General features: G+C 37.3%; 1 protein-coding gene across 1 annotated transcript; it reads left to right on the top strand.

The window, feature by feature from the left end:
• The first annotated feature begins 1226 nt into the window (after positions 1 to 1226).
• On the top strand, positions 1227 to 10911 carry LOC112241479 (intestinal mucin-like protein). The gene is made up of 19 exons (XM_042330957.1): positions 1227 to 3549; positions 3689 to 3906; positions 4040 to 4211; positions 4462 to 4709; positions 4935 to 5118; positions 5206 to 5398; positions 5599 to 5777; positions 5871 to 5940; positions 6032 to 6162; positions 6514 to 6548; positions 7754 to 7922; positions 8072 to 8170; positions 8286 to 8326; positions 8598 to 8720; positions 8968 to 9066; positions 9291 to 9419; positions 9894 to 9933; positions 10084 to 10207; positions 10519 to 10911. Exons 1-19 carry the CDS (start codon positions 1350 to 1352, stop codon positions 10724 to 10726), a joined length of 4662 nt encoding a protein of 1553 aa, XP_042186891.1. The 5' UTR covers positions 1227 to 1349; the 3' UTR covers positions 10727 to 10911.
• The last annotated feature ends 11542 nt before the right edge of the window (positions 10912 to 22453 follow it).

Below are 22453 nucleotides of genomic sequence, written 5' to 3'. Positions count from 1 at the left end.
AAAACATCAACTCAGACTCCCAGCCCTAGCACAACTCCAACCACTACTCCTACATCAACCTCAACAGGAGTAACACCTACCAAATGCAGTGGTGAAGAAACATGTGTGTGGTCAGACTGGATCAACCTTGGTCAGCCAACGTCTGGCTCTGAAGGTGGAGATAATGAATCCATTAAGAACATCATTGCTGCTGGTTATCACATTTGCTCAGCTCCAGAGGCAGTTGAATGTAGAGCAAAACAATACCCTGGACTTCAGATCTCTCAGCTTGGCCAAGACGTTACTTGCAATCCATCCGTTGGCCTTGTTTGTCAAAACAATGAGCAAGGTCTTCAGCAAAAGTGCTTCGATTATGAGATTCGAGTGAAATGTTGTAAATGTGGAACCACAACACACATCCCAACCACCGCAACAACAACAGTTCCTCACACCACTACTCCTACACCCACTACTACAACCTCAACATCGACAGCTCCACCTACAACAAAAACATCAACTCAGACTCCCAGCCCTAGCACAACTCCAACCACTACTCCTACATCAACCTCAACAGGAGTAACACCTACCAAATGCAGTGGTGAAGAAACATGTGTGTGGTCAGACTGGATCAACCTTGGTCAGCCAACGTCTGGCTCTGAAGGTGGAGATAATGAATCCATTAAGAACATCATTGCTGCTGGTTATCACATTTGCTCAGCTCCAGAGGCAGTTGAATGTAGAGCAAAACAATACCCTGGACTTCAGATCTCTCAGCTTGGCCAAGACGTTACTTGCAATCCATCCGTTGGCCTTGTCTGTCAAAACAATGAGCAAGGTCTTCAGCAAAAGTGCTTTGATTATGAGATTCGAGTGAAATGTTGTAAATGTGGAACCACAACACACATCCCAACCACCGCAACAACAACAGTTCCTCACACCACTACTCCTACACCCACTACTACAACCTCAACATCGACAGCTCCACCTACAACAAAAACATCAACTCAGACTCCCAGCCCTAGCACAACTCCAACCACTACTCCTACATCAACCTCAACAGGAGTAACACCTACCAAATGCAGTGGTGAAGAAACATGTGTGTGGTCAGACTGGATCAACCTTGGTCAGCCAACGTCTGGCTCTGAAGGTGGAGATAATGAATCCATTAAGAACATCATTGCTGCTGGTTATCACATTTGCTCAGCTCCAGAGGCAGTTGAATGTAGAGCAAAACAATACCCTGGACTTCAGATCTCTCAGCTTGGCCAAGACGTTACTTGCAATCCATCCGTTGGCCTTGTCTGTCAAAACAATGAGCAAGGTCTTCAGCAAAAGTGCTTCGATTATGAGATTCGAGTGAAATGTTGTAAATGTGGAACCACAACACACATCCCAACCACCGCAACAACAACAGTTCCTCACACACTACTCCTACACCCACTACTACAACCTCAACATCGACAGCTCCACCTACAACAAAAACATCAACTCAGACTCCCAGCCCTAGCACAACTCCAACCACTACTCCTACATCAACCTCAACAGGAGTAACACCTACCAAATGCAGTGGTGAAGAAACATGTGTGTGGTCAGACTGGATCAACCTTGGTCAGCCAACGTCTGGCTCTGAAGGTGGAGATAATGAATCCATTAAGAACATCATTGCTGCTGGTTATCACATTTGCTCAGCTCCAGAGGCAGTTGAATGTAGAGCAAAACAATACCCTGGACTTCAGATCTCTCAGCTTGGCCAAGACGTTACTTGCAATCCATCCGTTGGCCTTGTTTGTCAAAACAATGAGCAAGGTCTTCAGCAAAAGTGCTTCGATTATGAGATTCGAGTGAAATGTTGTAAATGTGGAACCACAACACACATCCCAACCACCGCAACAACAACAGTTCCTCACACCACTACTCCTACACCCACTACTACAACCTCAACATCGACAGCTCCACCTACAACAAAAACATCAACTCAGACTCCCAGCCCTAGCACAACTCCAACCACTACTCCTACATCAACCTCAACAGGAGTAACACCTACCAAATGCAGTGGTGAAGAAACATGTGTGTGGTCAGACTGGATCAACCTTGGTCAGCCAACGTCTGGCTCTGAAGGTGGAGATAATGAATCCATTAAGAACATCATTGCTGCTGGTTATCACATTTGCTCAGCTCCAGAGGCAGTTGAATGTAGAGCAAAACAATACCCTGGACTTCAGATCTCTCAGCTTGGCCAAGACGTTACTTGCAATCCATCCGTTGGCCTTGTTTGTCAAAACAATGAGCAAGGTCTTCAGCAAAAGTGCTTCGATTATGAGATTCGAGTGAAATGTTGTAAATGTGGAACCACAACACACATCCCAACCACCGCAACAACAACAGTTCCTCACACCACTACTCCTACACCCACTACTACAACCTCAACATCGACAGCTCCACCTACAACAAAAACATCAACTCAGACTCCCAGCCCTAGCACAACTCCAACCACTACTCCTACATCAACCTCAACAGGAGTAACACCTACCAAATGCAGTGGTGAAGAAACATGTGTGTGGTCAGACTGGATCAACCTTGGTCAGCCAACGTCTGGCTCTGAAGGTGGAGATAATGAATCCATTAAGAACATCATTGCTGCTGGTTATCACATTTGCTCAGCTCCAGAGGCAGTTGAATGTAGAGCAAAACAATACCCTGGACTTCAGATCTCTCAGCTTGGCCAAGACGTTACTTGCAATCCATCCGTTGGCCTTGTTTGTCAAAACAATGAGCAAGGTCTTCAGCAAAAGTGCTTCGATTATGAGATTCGAGTGAAATGTTGTAAATGTGGAACCACAACACACATCCCAACCACCGCAACAACAACAGTTCCTCACACCACTACTCCTACACCCACTACTACAACCTCAACATCGACAGCTCCACCTACAACAAAAACATCAACTCAGACTCCCAGCCCTAGCACAACTCCAACCACTACTCCTACATCAACCTCAACAGGAGTAACACCTACCAAATGCAGTGGTGAAGAAACATGTGTGTGGTCAGACTGGATCAACCTTGGTCAGCCAACGTCTGGCTCTGAAGGTGGAGATAATGAATCCATTAAGAACATCATTGCTGCTGGTTATCACATTTGCTCAGCTCCAGAGGCAGTTGAATGTAGAGCAAAACAATACCCTGGACTTCAGATCTCTCAGCTTGGCCAAGACGTTACTTGCAATCCATCCGTTGGCCTTGTCTGTCAAAACAATGAGCAAGGTCTTCAGCAAAAGTGCTTCGATTATGAGATTCGAGTGAAATGTTGTAAATGTTTAACCACAACACACATCCCAACCACCGAAACAACAACAGTTCCTCACATCACTACTCCTACACCCACTACTACAACCTCAACATCGACAGCTCCACCTACAACAAAAACAACAACTCTGCCTCCCACCACTACTATTATTCCTACAACTCCTTTTTTTGTCATAACTGGTGAAACAGTGAAACCATCGATTCCAGTCACATTACCCCATCATTGTTCTGTTTGCCATTTCAATCATACTGATTTCCTCATTGGTAAGTTTTACTTTTCTTCTTTCCAAGTTTTAAACCTTTTGTACTATTAGTTCAGCTATTAGTGATGTTCAATTTGTATGTCATTTTACATGTTAAGTTGGAAAACCTGCTTAATGATTACACCTCAAATTACTTTCAGGCTCCATTGTATATAATGTCTCTGACCATGATGGATGGTGCTACATTGGTCTCTGCAACAAGACTTGTGAAATAGAAACACATTTGACCAGCTGTGGTACATCAACTACCCCAGTTACTCCTACTTCACCAACCACTTCACAGCCCCCAACAACAACAGTTCCACATGTAACATATCCTTCTGAGAAGAACTGTGACCATGAGCATCCTCCAAGACAGGTTTTACTCTGCTATAGATAATAACTTTTGTTCCATAGGAATTATTATTTACAAAGGGATGATTACATTACAAAAATAATTGAATGATTTTATAGACATTTCCTGTAGGCCTAATATTTGTCTGTGTTTGTAGAATGGTGACAGCTGGATACATAACCAATGCACCAACGGAACATGCACTAACGGGAATGTTAGTTATGAGCATGTACATTGTGAGACTCCGAAGCCAATAGCATGTGAAAATAACTATCCTCCAATCCAAGTGTTTGACGAATCTGGATGCTGTTTCCACTATGAGTGTCAATGTAAGTTTACCACCTCCCACCCCAAAAATAGATATGTTTATTCTTTGTGTCACAAAATCCACTTTAGCCATTGATTTTAGTTCAAAATTATTCTTACTATTTGACTTGTTTAGGTTTATCTAATAGTTACCAGCAGTAAATGTATATGAATGTCTAACATTGGAAAACGTTCAGCACAGCACCATTCATTTTGCATAAAACATTCCACATCCGTGTCCTTTTAAATGCTAATCATTCTCTTCTTACAAAGGTATCTGCTATGGTTGGGGAGACCCTCACTATGTCACCTTTGATGGAACATACTATGGCTTCCAAGGAAATTGTTCTTACGTCTTGGTCAAAGAAATCCTGCCAAAGTACAACTTCAGTGTTGTAATCGACAATTACTATTGTGATGCCCCAGATGGACTTTCCTGTCCTCAGTCTCTGACAATTTATTATCAATCTTACAAGATATTCATGACCAAGAAGGACGTTGATGGAGTTTTCACAAGTCTGGTAATTAAAATATCTCAGATACTGTATGTTCAAGAGATTTTCAGTCGTTTTTTCATTTAAGAGTGATTCGTTTTTGGATTAGCTTAGATATTGATTAGCTTCCATTTAAGATTGATATACTTTATTTATGTATTAGATATAGGATACAGTTCTAGAATACTATTGGGTATAAAAATATTGAATTATTGTAACCATTTTGTCCATCTCTTAATATTTTTGTCCTAGATTTATGTAAACCAGAAACGCATCATCCCAGCATATGAGACCAAGGACTTCCGCATCACAGACAACGGAATTGAGACCCTTTTAGTCATTCCAGCAATTAATGCCAAGGTGTCTTTCACTGGTCTTATGTTTAGCATATACCTGCCCTGGGACAAGTTCAGTGGCAACACTGAGGGACAGTGTGGTGAGTACAGGTGTTTTATGGTCACTTTGTTACGATGATTACCCCATGATGTCTCATTGTCTAACAATGGTTTTCAATCTTATTCAGGTACATGTGACAACAACCGGACAGATGACTGCCGCTTGCCAAATGGGACTATCGATTCATCTTGTCCTGACATGGCACACCAATGGCATGTTGCTGACCACAATAACAGTCAGTGTACACCACCACCACCAGAGCCGATACCAACACCACCACCAGGCTGTGATCCACACATTTGTCATCTCATTCAAAGCAAGTAAGTAGCAATTAGTATTTACAGTAAACCTAGCTCTTCTGTAGGATCGATAACCTCCCAATCATAATAATCTCAGTGCCAACAATAACTTGACATACTAAAACACGGCAATCATTTGACAAAGCTGATGATGATGACAAAACAAAGTGAATTATCATATTTAAGTATCTACTCTAACTGAAGCGTGACATCTTTTCTAGGGTCTTTGAGAGTTGCCATAAGATAATCCCCTACGAGCCATTCCTTGTGGCATGTATCTTTGATGTGTGTTATATGGATGATGTTACCATTGGCTGCACCAGCTTGCAGACCTATGCTGATGCATGTGCACAAGCAGGAGTCTGTATTGAGTGGAGAAATTATACAAATGGACAATGTGGTAAGTAGGTCACTCCTCAAGACCATAAAGCTCAGATAGCCTCTCTATGATGTTGCTTATTGGTTATTAACCTTTTTATCTCCCCCGCTACAGACTTCACATGTGAGAAACCCAAGGTTTATAAAGCCTGCGGTCCACAAGTTGAACCAACCTGTAATGCCTGGTATGTATAATGCTGTTGTTGTTCAGTGGATGGGTATAATGATGGGCAAAAGTCTCTCAGCTATTGAAACATTTTTTAAATATCTCTGCAGGTACAATTTCAAATTCATCCAGACTCAAAATGAGTTCAGTGTCATGGGAGATATACAATGGGAGGGATGTTATTGTCCCCCTGGGACCACTATTATGAGTTCCAGCTCAAACTACTGTATCCCCAGCTGTGGTAAGAATTGTCAAATAACAGCATTGTATAATGAGGGTGTGGTGACTTACTGTATGGTGCTGTGATAGTAGCTACATCCTGCTGACCTTCACTTTGGGAAGCACAAAGTGCTAATTGTTCGTTGCTACTGTAGTGGTCTTTTGAAAGCTGGTTCAGCTTTTTGTATAACAAACAAAAAATATCCACAGCATTTTTCTCGGATATTTCAATTTGCGGGTTTTGGTTTATTTTGATTGATATTGATTTCATCAAGTGCTTCCGGTATATAAAATGCATTATCAAAATGAAGTTGTGGAATGTATTTCAATTACTTAGTTTTTGTAATGTATTTTTTTCTCTTTTGTTCATTAGATATTTGCCCATTGCCAAATGGAGAATGGAAAGAGGTAAAATTGTGTTTGAATTTCACTCACAGGTTTAAGCAGGGAAGAGAAACTATTAATTTCTGATATACACATTAACTTAAGGATCGGCGTCCCATCAATGGGACAGTTGTAAATCATGCAGCGCGTTATGTCAAGATCGCAGATTTGAAAGAGACAACAAACGTCGATAAATATAAGTGTCTTATATCGGCTGAAAGCTTAAATTCCTGTTAATATAACTGCACTGTCCAATTTACAGTAGCTATTACTGCAAAAAAATGCCATGCAATTGTTTGAGGAGAGCTCCTAACAACAAAACAATTTTTTCACCGTGATAGGTTTGATAAATTCACCTCTGAAGGTAAAATGTATACTTATATTCTGAAATCTTGCTCTGATTTACTATCCAAAGGGTCCCAGAGATAACATGAAGTGTAGTTTTGTTTAATAAAATCCCTTTTCCTATCCTAAAAAGGTCCACATAGCATGCATAATCTATTTTGTATTTCCACTCATTCAATTTGCAAAGAAAGGAATCTGTGAAAATCTCACCTTAAACGTTGTTTCAACGAGTCAAATCACGTTTGTATGTATTCCTCAGAGATCCTAGCAGGTAACAAGACTTCACTATATCATTAGGGGTGTAGTATATCTTATAGAACACCATATTTGGTCAGAGAGCGACGCCTTCATGGCACGCCGATGACTCGGGCGGCCATCACTTGAACAACTGTATCTTTGTCAAATAAGCCCCAATCGGGGTCAAACAAAGCTAGCTAGATAGCCAATGAGCTGTGCTTAACGGGAGTATCCGGAAACCATGTATATGTCGTAAACTGTAGCTACTAACCTTGCACGACAGCATGCCTTTTTCATTTTTGACAAAAATTTCCACAAACTTCAAAGTGTTTCCGTTCAAATGGTACCAAGAATATGCATATCCTTGCTTCAGTGACTGAGCTACAGGCAGTTAGATTTGAGTATGTAATATAGACGAAAATTGGAAAAAAAAGGTCATGTAGCTTTTATTTCACTTTTGGCAATCATGTATAGTAATGTTTGCAATAATAATAATTATAATAATAATAATGTATTACAATTCTATAGTGTTTTCATAAAACCTCAAAGCGCTTCAGTAATTACTAATTCCACACACTGAATGATTGAACTTTGTACTGGTAGTGTCCATACAAGCCTTAGTGTACTTAAATTGTTCCTCATTGCAGGCTAATGAGACCTGGGTGAGCAACTGCCAGGAGTGTGTGTGTGACCCGTACAGTCTGGAAATCCAGTGCCAGCCTATTGCATGCCAACATCAGCCTCCTCTCACCTGTGATCAGGAGGGCCAAGTTAAGGTCGTAGAAACCGTTGACTGTTGTCAAAAGGACAAATGCGGTGAGTGAGTTGTTTGGATAATGTGCTTTATATGTGGGCTTTTTAACATCTCGGTAAAAACGTTAACATTTTCGGTGATTACCTAATATATCCAACCACTGTGGCCATTCGCATAGTTTTTAAAACAATCGTTTTTTCTTTCCAAACAGAGTGTGATGTCACACGATGCTCTATTTCCAAGATAACTTGCCCAGTCGGATTCGAGACAGAGGCAACTATGGGAGTCTGCTGCCTAACTTATCAATGCGGTGAGTTTGCGTCTGCATGTGTTTGAGTGTGCGTGTACAGTATTTGTGCATATCCTAGAAATCCCAACATGTTAGTTGCATTATTGAATGATTATCTATGTTCTTTGCCCCACAGTGCCAAAGGATGTCTGTGTGTTTAACAACACTGAATATCAGGTGAGAATGCATTCTATGCTATTTTCATTTTGGCCATTCCCACCACTTCTAAATTATCAACTTAATAAAAGAGTACAACGTTATTTTTTACTTGCATACATTAATTAAAAAACAAGTTAAACTATGCAAATTCCTCCTTTAAAGCAATTAGAGGCCTCTATCAGGGTGCCAACAATGTTTTTTGGTCAATCCATTTATGAGATTAGATAGGACAAAAAAAGTGTCTCAATTCATGGACTTTCGATAGAAATATTATATTTTCTCATTCCAGCCTGGTGCCAATGTTCCTGGGGACAAGTGTACGAATTGTGTGTGTGGTGACAGTGTAGATGCCCAAAGCCATCTACATATCATTGAGTGTCATCCTACTGAATGTGACACTCACTGCCAGCAGGTAAGTGATCTCCATTGACGCATCGACACCCTTTGGCCTCATTATGTAATTCAACATACTTAGTGTAATGTGAGTTCTTATCCATGTCAAAATATTATAATAACAGTGATTCCTCTGTGTCCACTATTGGACTACTACTGGATAAGTGTAATTACTAGTGAGTTACAAGGATCACACATTGGTATAAGAGAGATAATGTGCACATCATAAAGGTTTTCTCCTCTCTGGTCTGTCTTCTTCCTTTCAGGGCTATGATCATCAAGCCGTTCCTGGGCAGTGTTGTGGGAAGTGTGTACAGACAAGCTGTGTGGTTATGCTGCCAGATAACACCACACACACTATTCAGGTAAAATAGCATCAAGATGCATTATTTATCTCTCACAGATTCTTTATTTTACAATTCGTAAAACATATCAGTCCTATTTCACTTGATTATTTAAAAACATCAACATGTAATTTTACTGTAGCAATAAAGTTTTATGCAAAATAACTATCTTAGCAATGATACAGTATATCGTATATAATTTGAAGAATCTCCTGTTGATATCTTTCATATTCTCACCTCTACAGCCTGGTTCCGTCTGGATACCATCGGGAGACAAGTGTCTCAAGTATGAGTGCTTAAAGATTCAGGACCAACTCATCCCAATCGAGGCTAAGACTCTGTGCCCTGTCTTCCACCCAGAAGACTGCATACCCGTGAGTTACAATAACCAATCAATAACAAAATCTGGCAAATTATCTGGGTCCGGATAACTGGCCCATTTAAAAACAACTGGACAATATGCAAAATCATATTCGTGAAATAAAGTTTAAACATGCCCAGTCACTCAGACCAAGGCCTGTTGCTTAATATAGTATGCCTACTGTGTATTTATGTGAGGTTATTGACACCTGTTGCTTAATATAGTATGCCTACTGTGTATTTATGTGAGGTTATTGACACCTGTTGCTTAATATAGTATGCCTACTGTGTATTTATGTGAGGTTATTGACACCTGTTGCTTAATATAGTATGCCTACTGTGTATTTATGTGAGGTTATTGACACCTGTTGCTTAAAGTGAACAATACAAGAACACTGCACTGAAAAACATGTGGAGACAGTTTGGTAAATGCTACGTCAGTGACTTAAAAATGTTCTTGTTTTTTCTTCCATTTCCTTGTTTTTAAGGGAACTGAAGTCATTGCTCCAGATGGTTGCTGCCATGTCTGTGAGTGTCTTTTTAACACCATCCTTTTTGATAGACATTTGTAAATCATTCTTGCCCTTTATCAGGCATTGAGGAAAGTGTTTTAGCTATTGCCATGGTCCTCAGGATGATTAACGTTAATTCATTTGAAAATGTCACTTTTATGTGCAGGTATTCCAATAACTAAGCCATGCAACGTGACAAAGAGCAAAGTGTACCTGGACAGCAATGGCTGCAAATCTGCAAACAAGGTGGAAGTGACAACATGCAGTGGATCCTGTGTCACCTACGCCATGTGAGTATTTTGATCATTCCTGAAATATTTCAGGAACACTAACACATTATTCCTCCCAATAAAATAGAATTAGGCTGCCTGTCTAAATGCAAACTACAAATTATATTTTCAGCAATATGTTATGTTACAATGGCTGTTTACAAAGGCAGCCCAATTCTGATATTTTTCCCAATTATTGGCAAAAGAGCTCATCTGATTGGTCAAAAGATCAGAATTAGGTAGCCTGTGTAAACGCAGCCAATGTTATATAATTACAACTGCTACAATCATTACTTCCACATAATGACATCATCTCTCCTTTCTGTTTTCAGGTATTCTCTTGAGGCCAACATGATGGAGCGCTCTTGTACCTGCTGTCGGGAAGAATCCACCACCAAGAAGGAAGTGGAGATGATCTGCCCAGACGGGTCAAAGTTCAACCACCCCTACATTCACATCAATAAATGTGGCTGCCAGAGGACAGAGTGCGTGACCCCGGAGGAGACCCAGGTCACAAGGTCACGACGCAGGAGAAGATGAATGACTCTCCACTACCATCCCTTTACTGCTTAGATTAGTTTTCTATTTATGTTCAACTTGTTCATGTTCCTGCAAAGTAATCTGCTAAACATAGGAGAAATCATTTCAGCTTCTTATTCAATTTTTATTTTATTTTAGCCATTCAAAACAATTAAATAAAGTTGGCAATAGGCTGTGCATATATACCCCGTTCTTGTTTTCATTCCTTTTGATACTCTATTGAGAAATATTTGATTTCAGACCCAGTTCAACAATGGCCTATCCTCTTCCAGATAAACAACTACAATTCAAAGTTTCAAACACTTTTTTTATTTGGAGATGGTGTTAGGTTAGAGAAACAGATCAGTAATCAGAAGGTTGCTGGTTTCAGATCACTGGCACCACTTCCTACTGTTGTTCTTGAGCAACACACTTAGTTAACCTCTACATATCTCCAGGGGCAGTACTGAGGCTGACACTGTGCTCCTCCCTATACAGTACTAAAGAAACATTTTCCACTTTGATGGACAAATAAAGTAATCAAATATTTGTCCTAACTCATCTATCATATTAAATACTATACAAAATAGTATACAAAATAGAAACTGTATTGTCCGGGCAATAATTGTCCTTCGGCTTCACCGAAAATGAAAATCAGATAATTTAATTTTAACTGTACCAAGTGTACAAAGTACAAAATGTACAAAATGCAAAGGGAAATACATAGGGCTTGTGTGATTATATAAAACAAAGGGAAATACACGGGGCTTGTGTGATTATATAAAACAAAGGGAATACATGGGGCTTGTGTGATTATATAAAACAAAGGGAAATACATGGGGCTTGTGTGATTATATAAAACAAAGGGTAATACATGGGGCTTGTGTGATTATATAAAACAAAGGGAAATACATGGGGCTTGTGTGACTATATAAAACAAAGGGAATACATGGTGCTTGTGTGATTATATAAAACAAAGGAATACATGGGGCTTGTGTGATTATATAAAACAAAGGGAAATACATGGGGCTTGTGTGATTATATAAAACAAAGGGAATACATGGGGCTTGTGTGATTATATAAAACAAAGGGTAATACATGGGGCTTGTGTGATTATATAAAACAAAGGGAAATACATGGGGCTTGTGTGATTATATAAAACAAAGGGAATACATGGTGCTAGTGTGATTATATAAAAGAAAGGGAATACATGGGGCTTGTGTGATTATATAAAACAAAGGGAAATACATGGGGCTTGTGTGATTATATAAAACAAAGGGAATACATGGGGCTTGTGTGATTATATAAAACAAAGGGAATACATGGGGCTTGTGTGATTATATAAAACAAAGGGAAATACAAGGGCCATGTGTGATTATATAAAAGAAAGGGAAATACATGGGGCTTGTATGATTATATAAAACAAAGGGAAATACATGGGGCTTGTGTGATTATATAAAACAAAGGGAAATACATGGGCCATGTGTGATTATATAAAAGAAAGGGAAATACATGGGGCTTGTGTGATTATATAAAACAAAGGGAAATACATGGGGCTTGTGTGATTATATAAAACAAAGTGAAATACATGGGGCTTGTGTGATTATAAAAAACAAAGGGAAATACATGGGGCTTGTGTGATTATATAAAACAAAGGGAAATACATGGGGCTTGTGTGATTATATAAAACAAAGGGAAATACATGGGCCATTTGTGATTATATAAAACAAAGGGAAATACATGGGGCTTGTGTGATTATATAAAACAAAGGGAATACATGGGGCTTGTGTGATTATATAAAACAAAGGGAATACATGGGGCTTGTGTGATTATATAAAACAAAGGGAATACATGGGGCTTGTGTGATTTTATAAAACAAAGGGAAATACATGGGGCTTGTGTGATTATATGAAACAAAGGGAAATACATGGGGCTTGTGTGATTATATAAAACAAAGGGAAATACATGGGGCTTGTGTGATTATATAAAACAAAGGGAAATACATGGGGCTTGTGTGATTATATAAAACAAAGGGAAATACATGGGGCTTGTGTGATTATATAAAACAAAGGAAATACATGGGCCATGTGTGATTATATAAAAGAAAGGGAAATACATGGGGCTTGTGTGATTATATAAAACAAAGAGAATACATGGGGCTTGTGTGATTATATAAAACAAAGGGAAATACATGGGCCATGTGTGATTATATAAAAGAAAGGGAAATACATGGGGCTTGTGTGATTATATAAAACAAAGGGAAATACATGGGGCTTGTGTGATTATATAAAACAAAGGGAAATACATGGGGCTTGTGTGATTATAAAAAAACAAAGGGAAATACATGGGGCTTGTGCAATTATATAAAACAAAGGGAAATACATGGGCCATGTGTGATTATATAAAACAAAGGGAAATACATGGGGCTTGTGTGATTATATAAAACAAATGGAAATACATGGGCCATGTGTGATTATATAAAACAAAGGGAAATACATGGGGCTTGTGTGATTATATAAAACAAAGGGAAAAACATGGGGCTTGTGTGATTATATAAAACAAAGGGAAATACACGGGGCTTGTGTGATTATATAAAACAAAGGGAAATACATGGGGCTTGTGTGATTATATAAAACAAAGGGAATACATGGGGCTTGTGTGATTATATAAAACAAAGGAAATACATGGGGCTTGTGTGATTATATAAAACAAAGGGAAATACATGGGGCTTGTGTGATTATATAAAACAAAGGGAAATACATGGGGCTTGTGTGATTATATAAAACAAAGGGAAATACATGGGGCTTGTGTGATTATATAAAACAAAGGGAAATACATGGGGCTTGTGTGATTATATAAAACAAAGGGAAATACATGGGGCTTGTGTGATTATATAAAACAAAGGGAATACATGGGGCTTGTGTGATTATATAAAACAAAGGGAAATACATGGGGCTTGTGTGATTATATAAAACAAAGGGAAATACATGGGGCTTGTGTGATTATATAAAACAAAGGGAATACATGGGGCTTGTGTGATTATATAAAACAAAGGGAATACATGGGGCTTGTGTGATTATAAAAAACAAAGGGAAATACATGGGGCTTGTGTGATTATATAAAACAAAGGAATACATGGGGCTTGTGTGATTATATAAAACAAAGGGAATTACATGGGGCTTGTGTGATTATATAAAAAAGGGAATTACAAAGGGAAATACATGGGGCTTGTGTGATTATATAAAACAAAGGGAATACATGGGGCTTGTGTGATTATATAAAACAAAGGGAATTACATGGGGCTTGTGTGATTATATAAAACAAAGGGAAATACATGGGGCTTGTGTGATTATATAAAACAAAGGAAATACATGGGGCTTGTGTGATTATATAAAACAAAGGGATATACATGGGGCTTGTGTGATTATAATAACAAAGGGAATACATGGGGCTTGTGTGATTATATAAAACAAAGGGAATTACATGGGGCTTGTGTGATTATATAAAACAAAGGGAAATACATGGGGCTTGTGTGATTATATAAAACAAGGGAATACATGGGGCTTGTGTGATTATATAAAACAAAGGGAAATAGATGGGGCTTGTGTGATTATATAAAACAAAGGGAAATACATGGGGCTTGTGTGATTATATAAAACAAAGGGAAATACATGGGGCTTGTGTGATTATATCGAAAGGGAAATACATGGGGCTTGTGTGATTATATAAAATGAAGGGAATACATGGGGCTTGTGTGATTATATAAAACAAAGGGAAATACATGGGGCTTGTGTGATTATATAAAACAAAGGAAATACATGGGGCTTGTGTGATTATATAAAACAAAGGGAATACATGGGCCATGTGTGATTATATTGAAAAGGGAAATACATGGGGCTTGTGTGATTATATAAAACAAAGGGAAATACATGGGGCTTGTGTGATTATATAAAAGAAAGGGAAATACATGGGGCTTGTGTGATTATATAAAACAAAGGGAAAACATGGGGCTTGTGTGATTATATAAAACAAAGGGAAATACACGGGGCTTGTGTGATTATATAAAAGAAAGGGAAATACATGGGGCTTGTGTGATTATATAAAACAAAGGGGAAAACATGGGGCTTGTGTGATTATATAAAACAAAGGAAATACACAGGGCTTGTGTGATTATATAAAACAAAGGGAAATACATGGGGCTTGTGTGATTATATAAAACAAAGGGAATACATGGGGCTTGTGTGATTATATAAAACAAAGGGAATTACATGGGGCTTGTGTGATTATATAAAACAAAGGAAATACATGGGGCTTGTGTGATTATATAAAACAAAGGGAATACATGGGGCTTGTGTGATTATATAAAACAAAGGAAATACATGGGGCTTGTGTGATTATATAAAACAAAGGGAAATACATGGGGCTTGTGTGATTATATAAAACAAAGGAAATACATGGGGCTTGTGTGATTATATAAAACAAAGGAAATACATGGGCCATGTGTGATTATATAAAACAAAGGGAAATACATGGGCCATGTGTGATTATATAAAACAAAGGGAAATACATGGGGCTTGTGTGATTATATAAAACAAAGGAAATACATGGGCCATGTGTGATTATATAAAACAAAGGGAAATACATGGGGCTTGTGTGATTATATAAAACAAAGGGAATACATGTGGCTTGTGTGATTATATAAAACAAAGGAATACATGGGGCTTGTGTGATTATATGAAACAAAGGGAATACATGGGGCTTGTGTGATTATATAAAACAAAGGGAAATACATGGGGCTTGTGTGATTATAAAAAAACAAAGGGAAATACATGGGGCTTGTGCAATTATATAAAACAAAGAAATACATGGCCATGTATGATTATATAAAACAAAGGGAAATACATGGGGCTTGTGTGATTATATAAAACAAAGGGAAATACATGGGGCTTGTGTGATTATATAAAACAAAGGGAAAAACATGGGGCTTGTGTGATTATATAAAACAAAGGAAATACATGGGGCTTGTGTGATTATATAAAACAAAGTGAATACATGGGGCTTGTGTGATTATATAAAACAAAGGGAATTACATGGGGCTTGTGTGATTATATAAAACAAAGGGAAATACATGGGGCTTGTGTGATTATATAAAACAAAGGGAAATACATGGGGCTTGTGTGATTATATAAAACAAAGGGATATACATGGGGCTTGTGTGATTATATAAAACAAAGGGAATACATGGGGCTTGTGTGATTATATAAAACAAAGGGAATTACATGGGACTTGTGTGATTATATAAAACAAAGGGAATTACATGGGGCTTGTGTGATTATATAAAACAAAGGGAAATACATGGGGCTTGTGTGATTATATAAAACAAAGGGAATACATGGGGCTTGTGTGATTATATAAAACAAAGGGAAATACATGGGGCTTGTGTGATTATATAAAACAAAGGGAAATACATGGGGCTTGTGTGATTATATAAAACAAAGGGAAATACATGGGGCTTGTGTGATCATATAAAACAAAGGGGAAATACATGGGGCTTGTGTGATTATATAAAACAAAGGGAAATACATGGGGCTTGTGTGATTATATAAAACAAAGGGAATACATGGGGCTTGTGTGATTATATAAAACAAAGGGAATTACATGGGGCTTGTGTGATTATATAAAACAAAGGGAAATACATGGGGCTTGTGTGATTATATAAAACAAAGGGAAATACATGGGGCTTGTGTGATTATATAAAACAAAGGGAAATACATGGGGCTTGTGTGATTATAAAACAAAGGGATATACATGGGGCTTGTGTGATTATATAAAACAAAGGGAATACATGGGGCTTGTGTGATTATATAAAACAAAGGGAATTACATGGGGCCATGTGTGATTATATAAAACAAAGGAAAATACATGGGCCATGTGTGATTATATAAAACAATGGGAAATACATGGGGCTTGTGTGATTATATAAAACAAAGGGAAATCATGGGGCTTGTGTGATTATATAAAACAAAGGGAAATACATGGGGCTTGTGTGATTATATAAAACAAAGGGAATACATGGGGCTTGTGTGATTATATAAAACAAAGGGAAATACATGGGGCTTGTGTGATTATATAAAACAAAGGGAATACATGGGGCTTGTGTGATTATATAAAACAAAGGGAAATACATGGGGCTTGTGTGATTATATAAAACAAAGGGAAATACATGGGGCTTGTGTGATTATATAAAACAAAGGGAAATACATGGGGCTTGTGTGATTATATAAAACAAAGGGAATACATGGGGCTTGTGTGATTATATAAAACAAAGGGAAATACATGGGGCTTGTGTGATTATATAAAACAAAGGGAAATACATGGGGCTTGTGTGATTATATAAAACAAAGGGAATACATGGGGCTTGTGTGATTATATAAAACAAAGGGAAATACATGGGGCTTGTGTGATTATAAAAACAAAGGGAAATACATGGGGCTTGTGTGATTATATAAAACAAAGGGAATACATGGGGCTTGTGTGATTATATAAAACAAAGGGAATTACATGGGGCTTGTGTGATTATATAAAACAAAGGGAAATACATGGGGCTTGTGTGATTATATAAAACAAAGGAATATACATGGGGCTTGTGTGATTATATAAAACAAAGGGAATTACATGGGGCTTGTGTGATTATATAAAACAAAGGGAAATACATGGGGCTTGTGTGATTATATAAAACAAAGGGAAATACATGGGGCTTGTGTGATTATATAAAACAAAGGGATATACATGGGGCTTGTGTGATTATATATAACAAAGGAATACATGGGGCTTGTGTGATTATATAAAACAAAGGGAATACATGGGGCTTGTGTGATTATATAAAACAAAGGGAAATACATGGGGCTTGTGTGATTATATAAAACAAGGGAATACATGGGGCTTGTGTGATTATATAAAACAAAGGGAAATAGATGGGGCTTGTGTGATTATATAAAACAAAGGGAAATACATGGGGCTTGTGTGATTATATAAAACAAAGGGAAATACATGGGGCTTGTGATTATATCGAAAGGGAAATACATGGGGCTTGTGTGATTATATAAAATGAAGGGAATACATGGGGCTTGTGTGATTATATAAAACAAAGGGAAATACATGGGGCTTGTGTGATTATATAAAACAAAGGGAAATACATGGGGCTTGTGTGATTATATAAAACAAAGGAATACATGGGCCATGTGTGATTATATTGAAAGGGAAATACATGGGGCTTGTGTGATTATATAAAACAAAGGGAAATACATGGGGCTTGTGTGATTATATAAAACAAAGGAAATACATGGGGCTTGTGTGATTATATAAAACAAAGGAAAAACATGGGGCTTGTGTGATTATATAAAACAAAGGGAAATACATGGGGCTTGTGTGATTATATAAAAGAAAGGGAAATACATGGGGCTTGTGTGATTATATAAAACAAAGGGAAAAACATGGGGCTTGTGTGATTATATAAAACAAAGGGAAATACATGGGGCTTGTGTGATTATATAAAACAAAGGAAAATACATGGGGCTTGTGTGATTATATAAAACAAAGGGAATACATGGGGCTTGTGTGATTATATAAAACAAAGGGAAATACATGGGGCTTGTGTGATTATATAAAACAAAGGAAATACATGGGGCTTGTGTGATTATATAAAACAAAGGGAAATACATGGGGCTTGTGTGATTATATAAAACAAAGGGAAATACATGGGGCTTGTGTGATTATATAAAACAAAGGGAAATACATGGGGCTTGTGTGATTATATAAAACAAAGGGAAATACATGGGGCTTGTGTGATTATATAAAACAAAGGGAATACATGGGGCTTGTGTGATTATATAAAACAAAGGAAATACATGGGGCTTGTGTGATTATATAAAACAAAGGAAATACATGGGGCTTGTGTGATTATATAAAACAAAGGAATACATGGGGCTTGTGTGATTATATAAAACAAAGGGAATTACATGGGGCTTGTGTGATTATAAAAACAAAGGGAAATACATGGGGCTTGTGTGATTATATAAAACAAAGGGAATACATGGGGCTTGTGTGATTATATAAAACAAAGGGAATTACATGGGGCTTGTGTGATTATATAAAACAAAGGGAAATACATGGGGCTTGTGTGATTATATAAAACAAAGGGAATACATGGGGCTTGTGTGATTATATAAAACAAAGGGAATTACATGGGGCTTGTGTGTGATTATATAAAACAAAGGGAAATACATGGGGCTTGTGTGATTATATAAAACAAAGGAAATACATGGGGCTTGTGTGATTATATAAAACAAAGGGATATACATGGGGCTTGTGTGATTATATAAACAAAGGGAATACATGGGGCTTGTGTGATTATATAAAACAAAGGGAATTACATGGGGCTTGTGTGATTATATAAAACAAAGGAAATACATGGGGCTTGTGTGATTATATAAAACAAAGGGAATACATGGGGCTTGTGTGATTATATAAAACAAAGGGAAATAGATGGGGCTTGTGTGATTATATAAAACAAAGGGAAATACATGGGGCTTGTGTGATTATATAAAACAAAGGGAAATACATGGGGCTTGTGTGATTATATCGAAAGGGAAATACATGGGGCTTGTGTGATTATATAAAATGAAGGGAATACATGGGGCTTGTGTGATTATATAAAACAAAGGAAATACATGGGGCTTGTGTGATTATATAAAACAAAGGGAAATACATGGGGCTTGTGTGATTATATAAAACAAAGGGAATACATGGGCCATGTGTGATTATATTGAAAGGAAATACATGGGGCTTGTGTGATTATATAAAACAAAGGGAAATACATGGGGCTTGTGTGATTATATAAAAGAAAGGGAAATACATGGGGCTTGTGTGATTATATAAAACAAAGGGAAAAACATGGGGCTTGTGTGATTATATAAAACAAAGGGAAATACACGGGGCTTGTGTGATTATATAAAAAGAAAGGAAATACATGGGGCTTGTGTGATTATATAAAACAAAGGGGAAAACATGGGGCTTGTGTGATTATATAAAACAAAGGGAAATACACAGGGCTTGTGTGATTATATAAAACAAAGGGAAATACATGGGGCTTGTGTGATTATATAAAACAAAGGAATACATGGGGCTTGTGTGATTATATAAAACAAAGGAATTACATGGGGCTTGTGTGATTATATAAAACAAAGGGAAATACATGGGGCTTGTGTGATTATATAAAACAAAGGGAATACATGGGGCTTGTGTGATTATATAAAACAAAGGGAAATACATGGGGCTTGTGTGATTATATAAAACAAAGGGAAATACATGGGGCTTGTGTGATTATATAAAACAAAGGGAAATACATGGGGCTTGTGTGATTATATAAAACAAAGGGAAATACATGGGCCATGTGTGATTATATAAAACAAAGGGAAATACATGGGCCATGTGTGATTATATAAAACAAAGGAAATACATGGGGCTTGTGTGATTATATAAAACAAAGGAAATACATGGGCCATGTGTGATTATATAAAACAAAGGGAAATACATGGGGCTTGTGTGATTATATAAAACAAAGGGAATACATGTGGCTTGTGTGATTATATAAAACAAAGGGAATACATGGGGCTTGTGTGATTATATGAAACAAAGGGAATACATGGGGCTTGTGTGATTATATAAAACAAAGGGAAATACATGGGGCTTGTGTGATTATAAAAAAACAAAGGGAAATACATGGGGCTTGTGCAATTATATAAAACAAAGGGAAATACATGGCCATGTATGATTATATAAAACAAAGGGAAATACATGGGGCTTGTGTGATTATATAAAAGAAAGGGAAATACATGGGGCTTGTGTGATTATATAAAACAAAGGGAAAAACATGGGGCTTGTGTGATTATATAAAACAAAGGGAAATACATGGGGCTTGTGTGATTATATAAAACAAAGTGAATACATGGGGCTTGTGTGATTATATAAAACAAAGGGAATTACATGGGGCTTGTGTGATTATATAAAACAAAGGGAAATACATGGGGCTTGTGTGATTATATAAAACAAAGGGAAATACATGGGGCTTGTGTGATTATATAAAACAAAGGGATATACATGGGGCTTGTGTGATTATATAAAACAAAGGGAATACATGGGGCTTGTGTGATTATATAAAACAAAGGGAATTACATGCAGGACTTGTGTGATTATATAAAACAAAGGGAATTACATGGGGCTTGTGTGATTATATAAAACAAAGGGAAATACATGGGGCTTGTGTGATTATATAAAACAAAGGGAATACATGGGGCTTGTGTGATTATATAAAACAAAGGAAATACATGGGGCTTGTGTGATTATATAAAACAAAGGGAAATACATGGGGCTTGTGTGATTATATAAAACAAAGGGAAATACATGGGGCTTGTGTGATCATATAAAACAAGGGGAAATACATGGGGCTTGTGTGATTATATAAAACAAAGGGAAATACATGGGGCTTGTGTGATTATATAAAACAACGGGAATACATGGGGCTTGTGTGATTATATAAAACAAAGGGAATTACATGGGGCTTGTGTGATTATATAAAACAAAGGGAAATACATGGGGCTTGTGTGATTATATAAAACAAAGGAAATACATGGGGCTTGTGTGATTATATAAAACAAAGGGATATACATGGGGCTTTGTGATTATATATAACAAAGGGAATACATGGGGCTTGTGTGATTATATAAAACAAAGGGAATTACATGGGCCATGTGTGATTATATAAAACAAAGGAAAATACATGGGCCATGTGTGATTATATAAAACAATGGGAAATACATGGGGCTTGTGTGATTATATAAAACAAAGTGAAATCATGGGGCTTGTGTGATTATATAAAACAAAGGGAAATACATGGGGCTTGTGTGATTATATAAAACAAAGGGAATACATGGGGCTTGTGTGATTATATAAAACAAAGGGAAATACATGGGGCTTGTGTGATTATATAAAACAAAGGGAATACATGGGGCTTGTGTGATTATATAAAACAAAGGGAAATACATGGGGCTTGTGTGATTATATAAAACAAAGGGAAATACATGGGGCTTGTGTGATTATATAAAACAAAGGGAAATACATGGGGCTTGTGTGATTATATAAAACAAAGGAATACATGGGGCTTGTGTGATTATATAAAACAAAGGAAATACATGGGGCTTGTGTGATTATATAAAACAAAGGGAAATACATGGGGCTTGTGTGATTATATAAAACAAAGGGAATACATGGGGCTTGTGTGATTATATAAAACAAAGGGAATTACATGGGGCTTGTGTGATTATAAAAACAAAGGGAAATACATGGGGCTTGTGTGATTATATAAAACAAAGGGAATACATGGGGCTTGTGTGATTATATAAAACAAAGGGAAATACATGGGGCTTGTGTGATTATATAAAACAAAGGGAAATACATGGGGCTTGTGTGATTATATAAAACAAAGGGAATATACATGGGGCTTGTGTGATTATATAAAACAAAGGGAATTACATGGGGCTTGTGTGATTATATAAAACAAAGGGAAATACATGGGGCTTGTGTGATTATATAAAACAAAGGAAATACATGGGGCTTGTGTGATTATATAAAACAAAGGGATATACATGGGGCTTGTGTGATTATATATAACAAAGGGAATACATGGGGCTT

The sequence above is a fragment of the Oncorhynchus tshawytscha genome, linkage group LG12, assembly GCF_018296145.1.
Source record: "Oncorhynchus tshawytscha isolate Ot180627B linkage group LG12, Otsh_v2.0, whole genome shotgun sequence".
NCBI classification, from domain to species: domain Eukaryota; kingdom Metazoa; phylum Chordata; class Actinopteri; order Salmoniformes; family Salmonidae; genus Oncorhynchus; species Oncorhynchus tshawytscha.
Note: the sequence above shows the minus strand (reverse complement) of the source record. Positions and strands in the feature narration are given on the sequence as shown.

Bases quoted from the DNA above. Each gene is read 5' to 3' on its own strand.
- LOC112241479 (XM_042330957.1), top strand. From the start codon at position 1,350: ATGTGGAACCACAACACACATCCCAACCACCGCAACAACAACAGTTCC. The intron at 5,778-5,870 runs GTAAGTAGGTCA...CCCCCGCTACAG, and splicing joins TTATACAAATGGACAATGTG to ACTTCACATGTGAGAAACCC. The intron at 8,721-8,967 runs GTAAGTGATCTC...TCTTCCTTTCAG, and splicing joins GTGACACTCACTGCCAGCAG to GGCTATGATCATCAAGCCGT.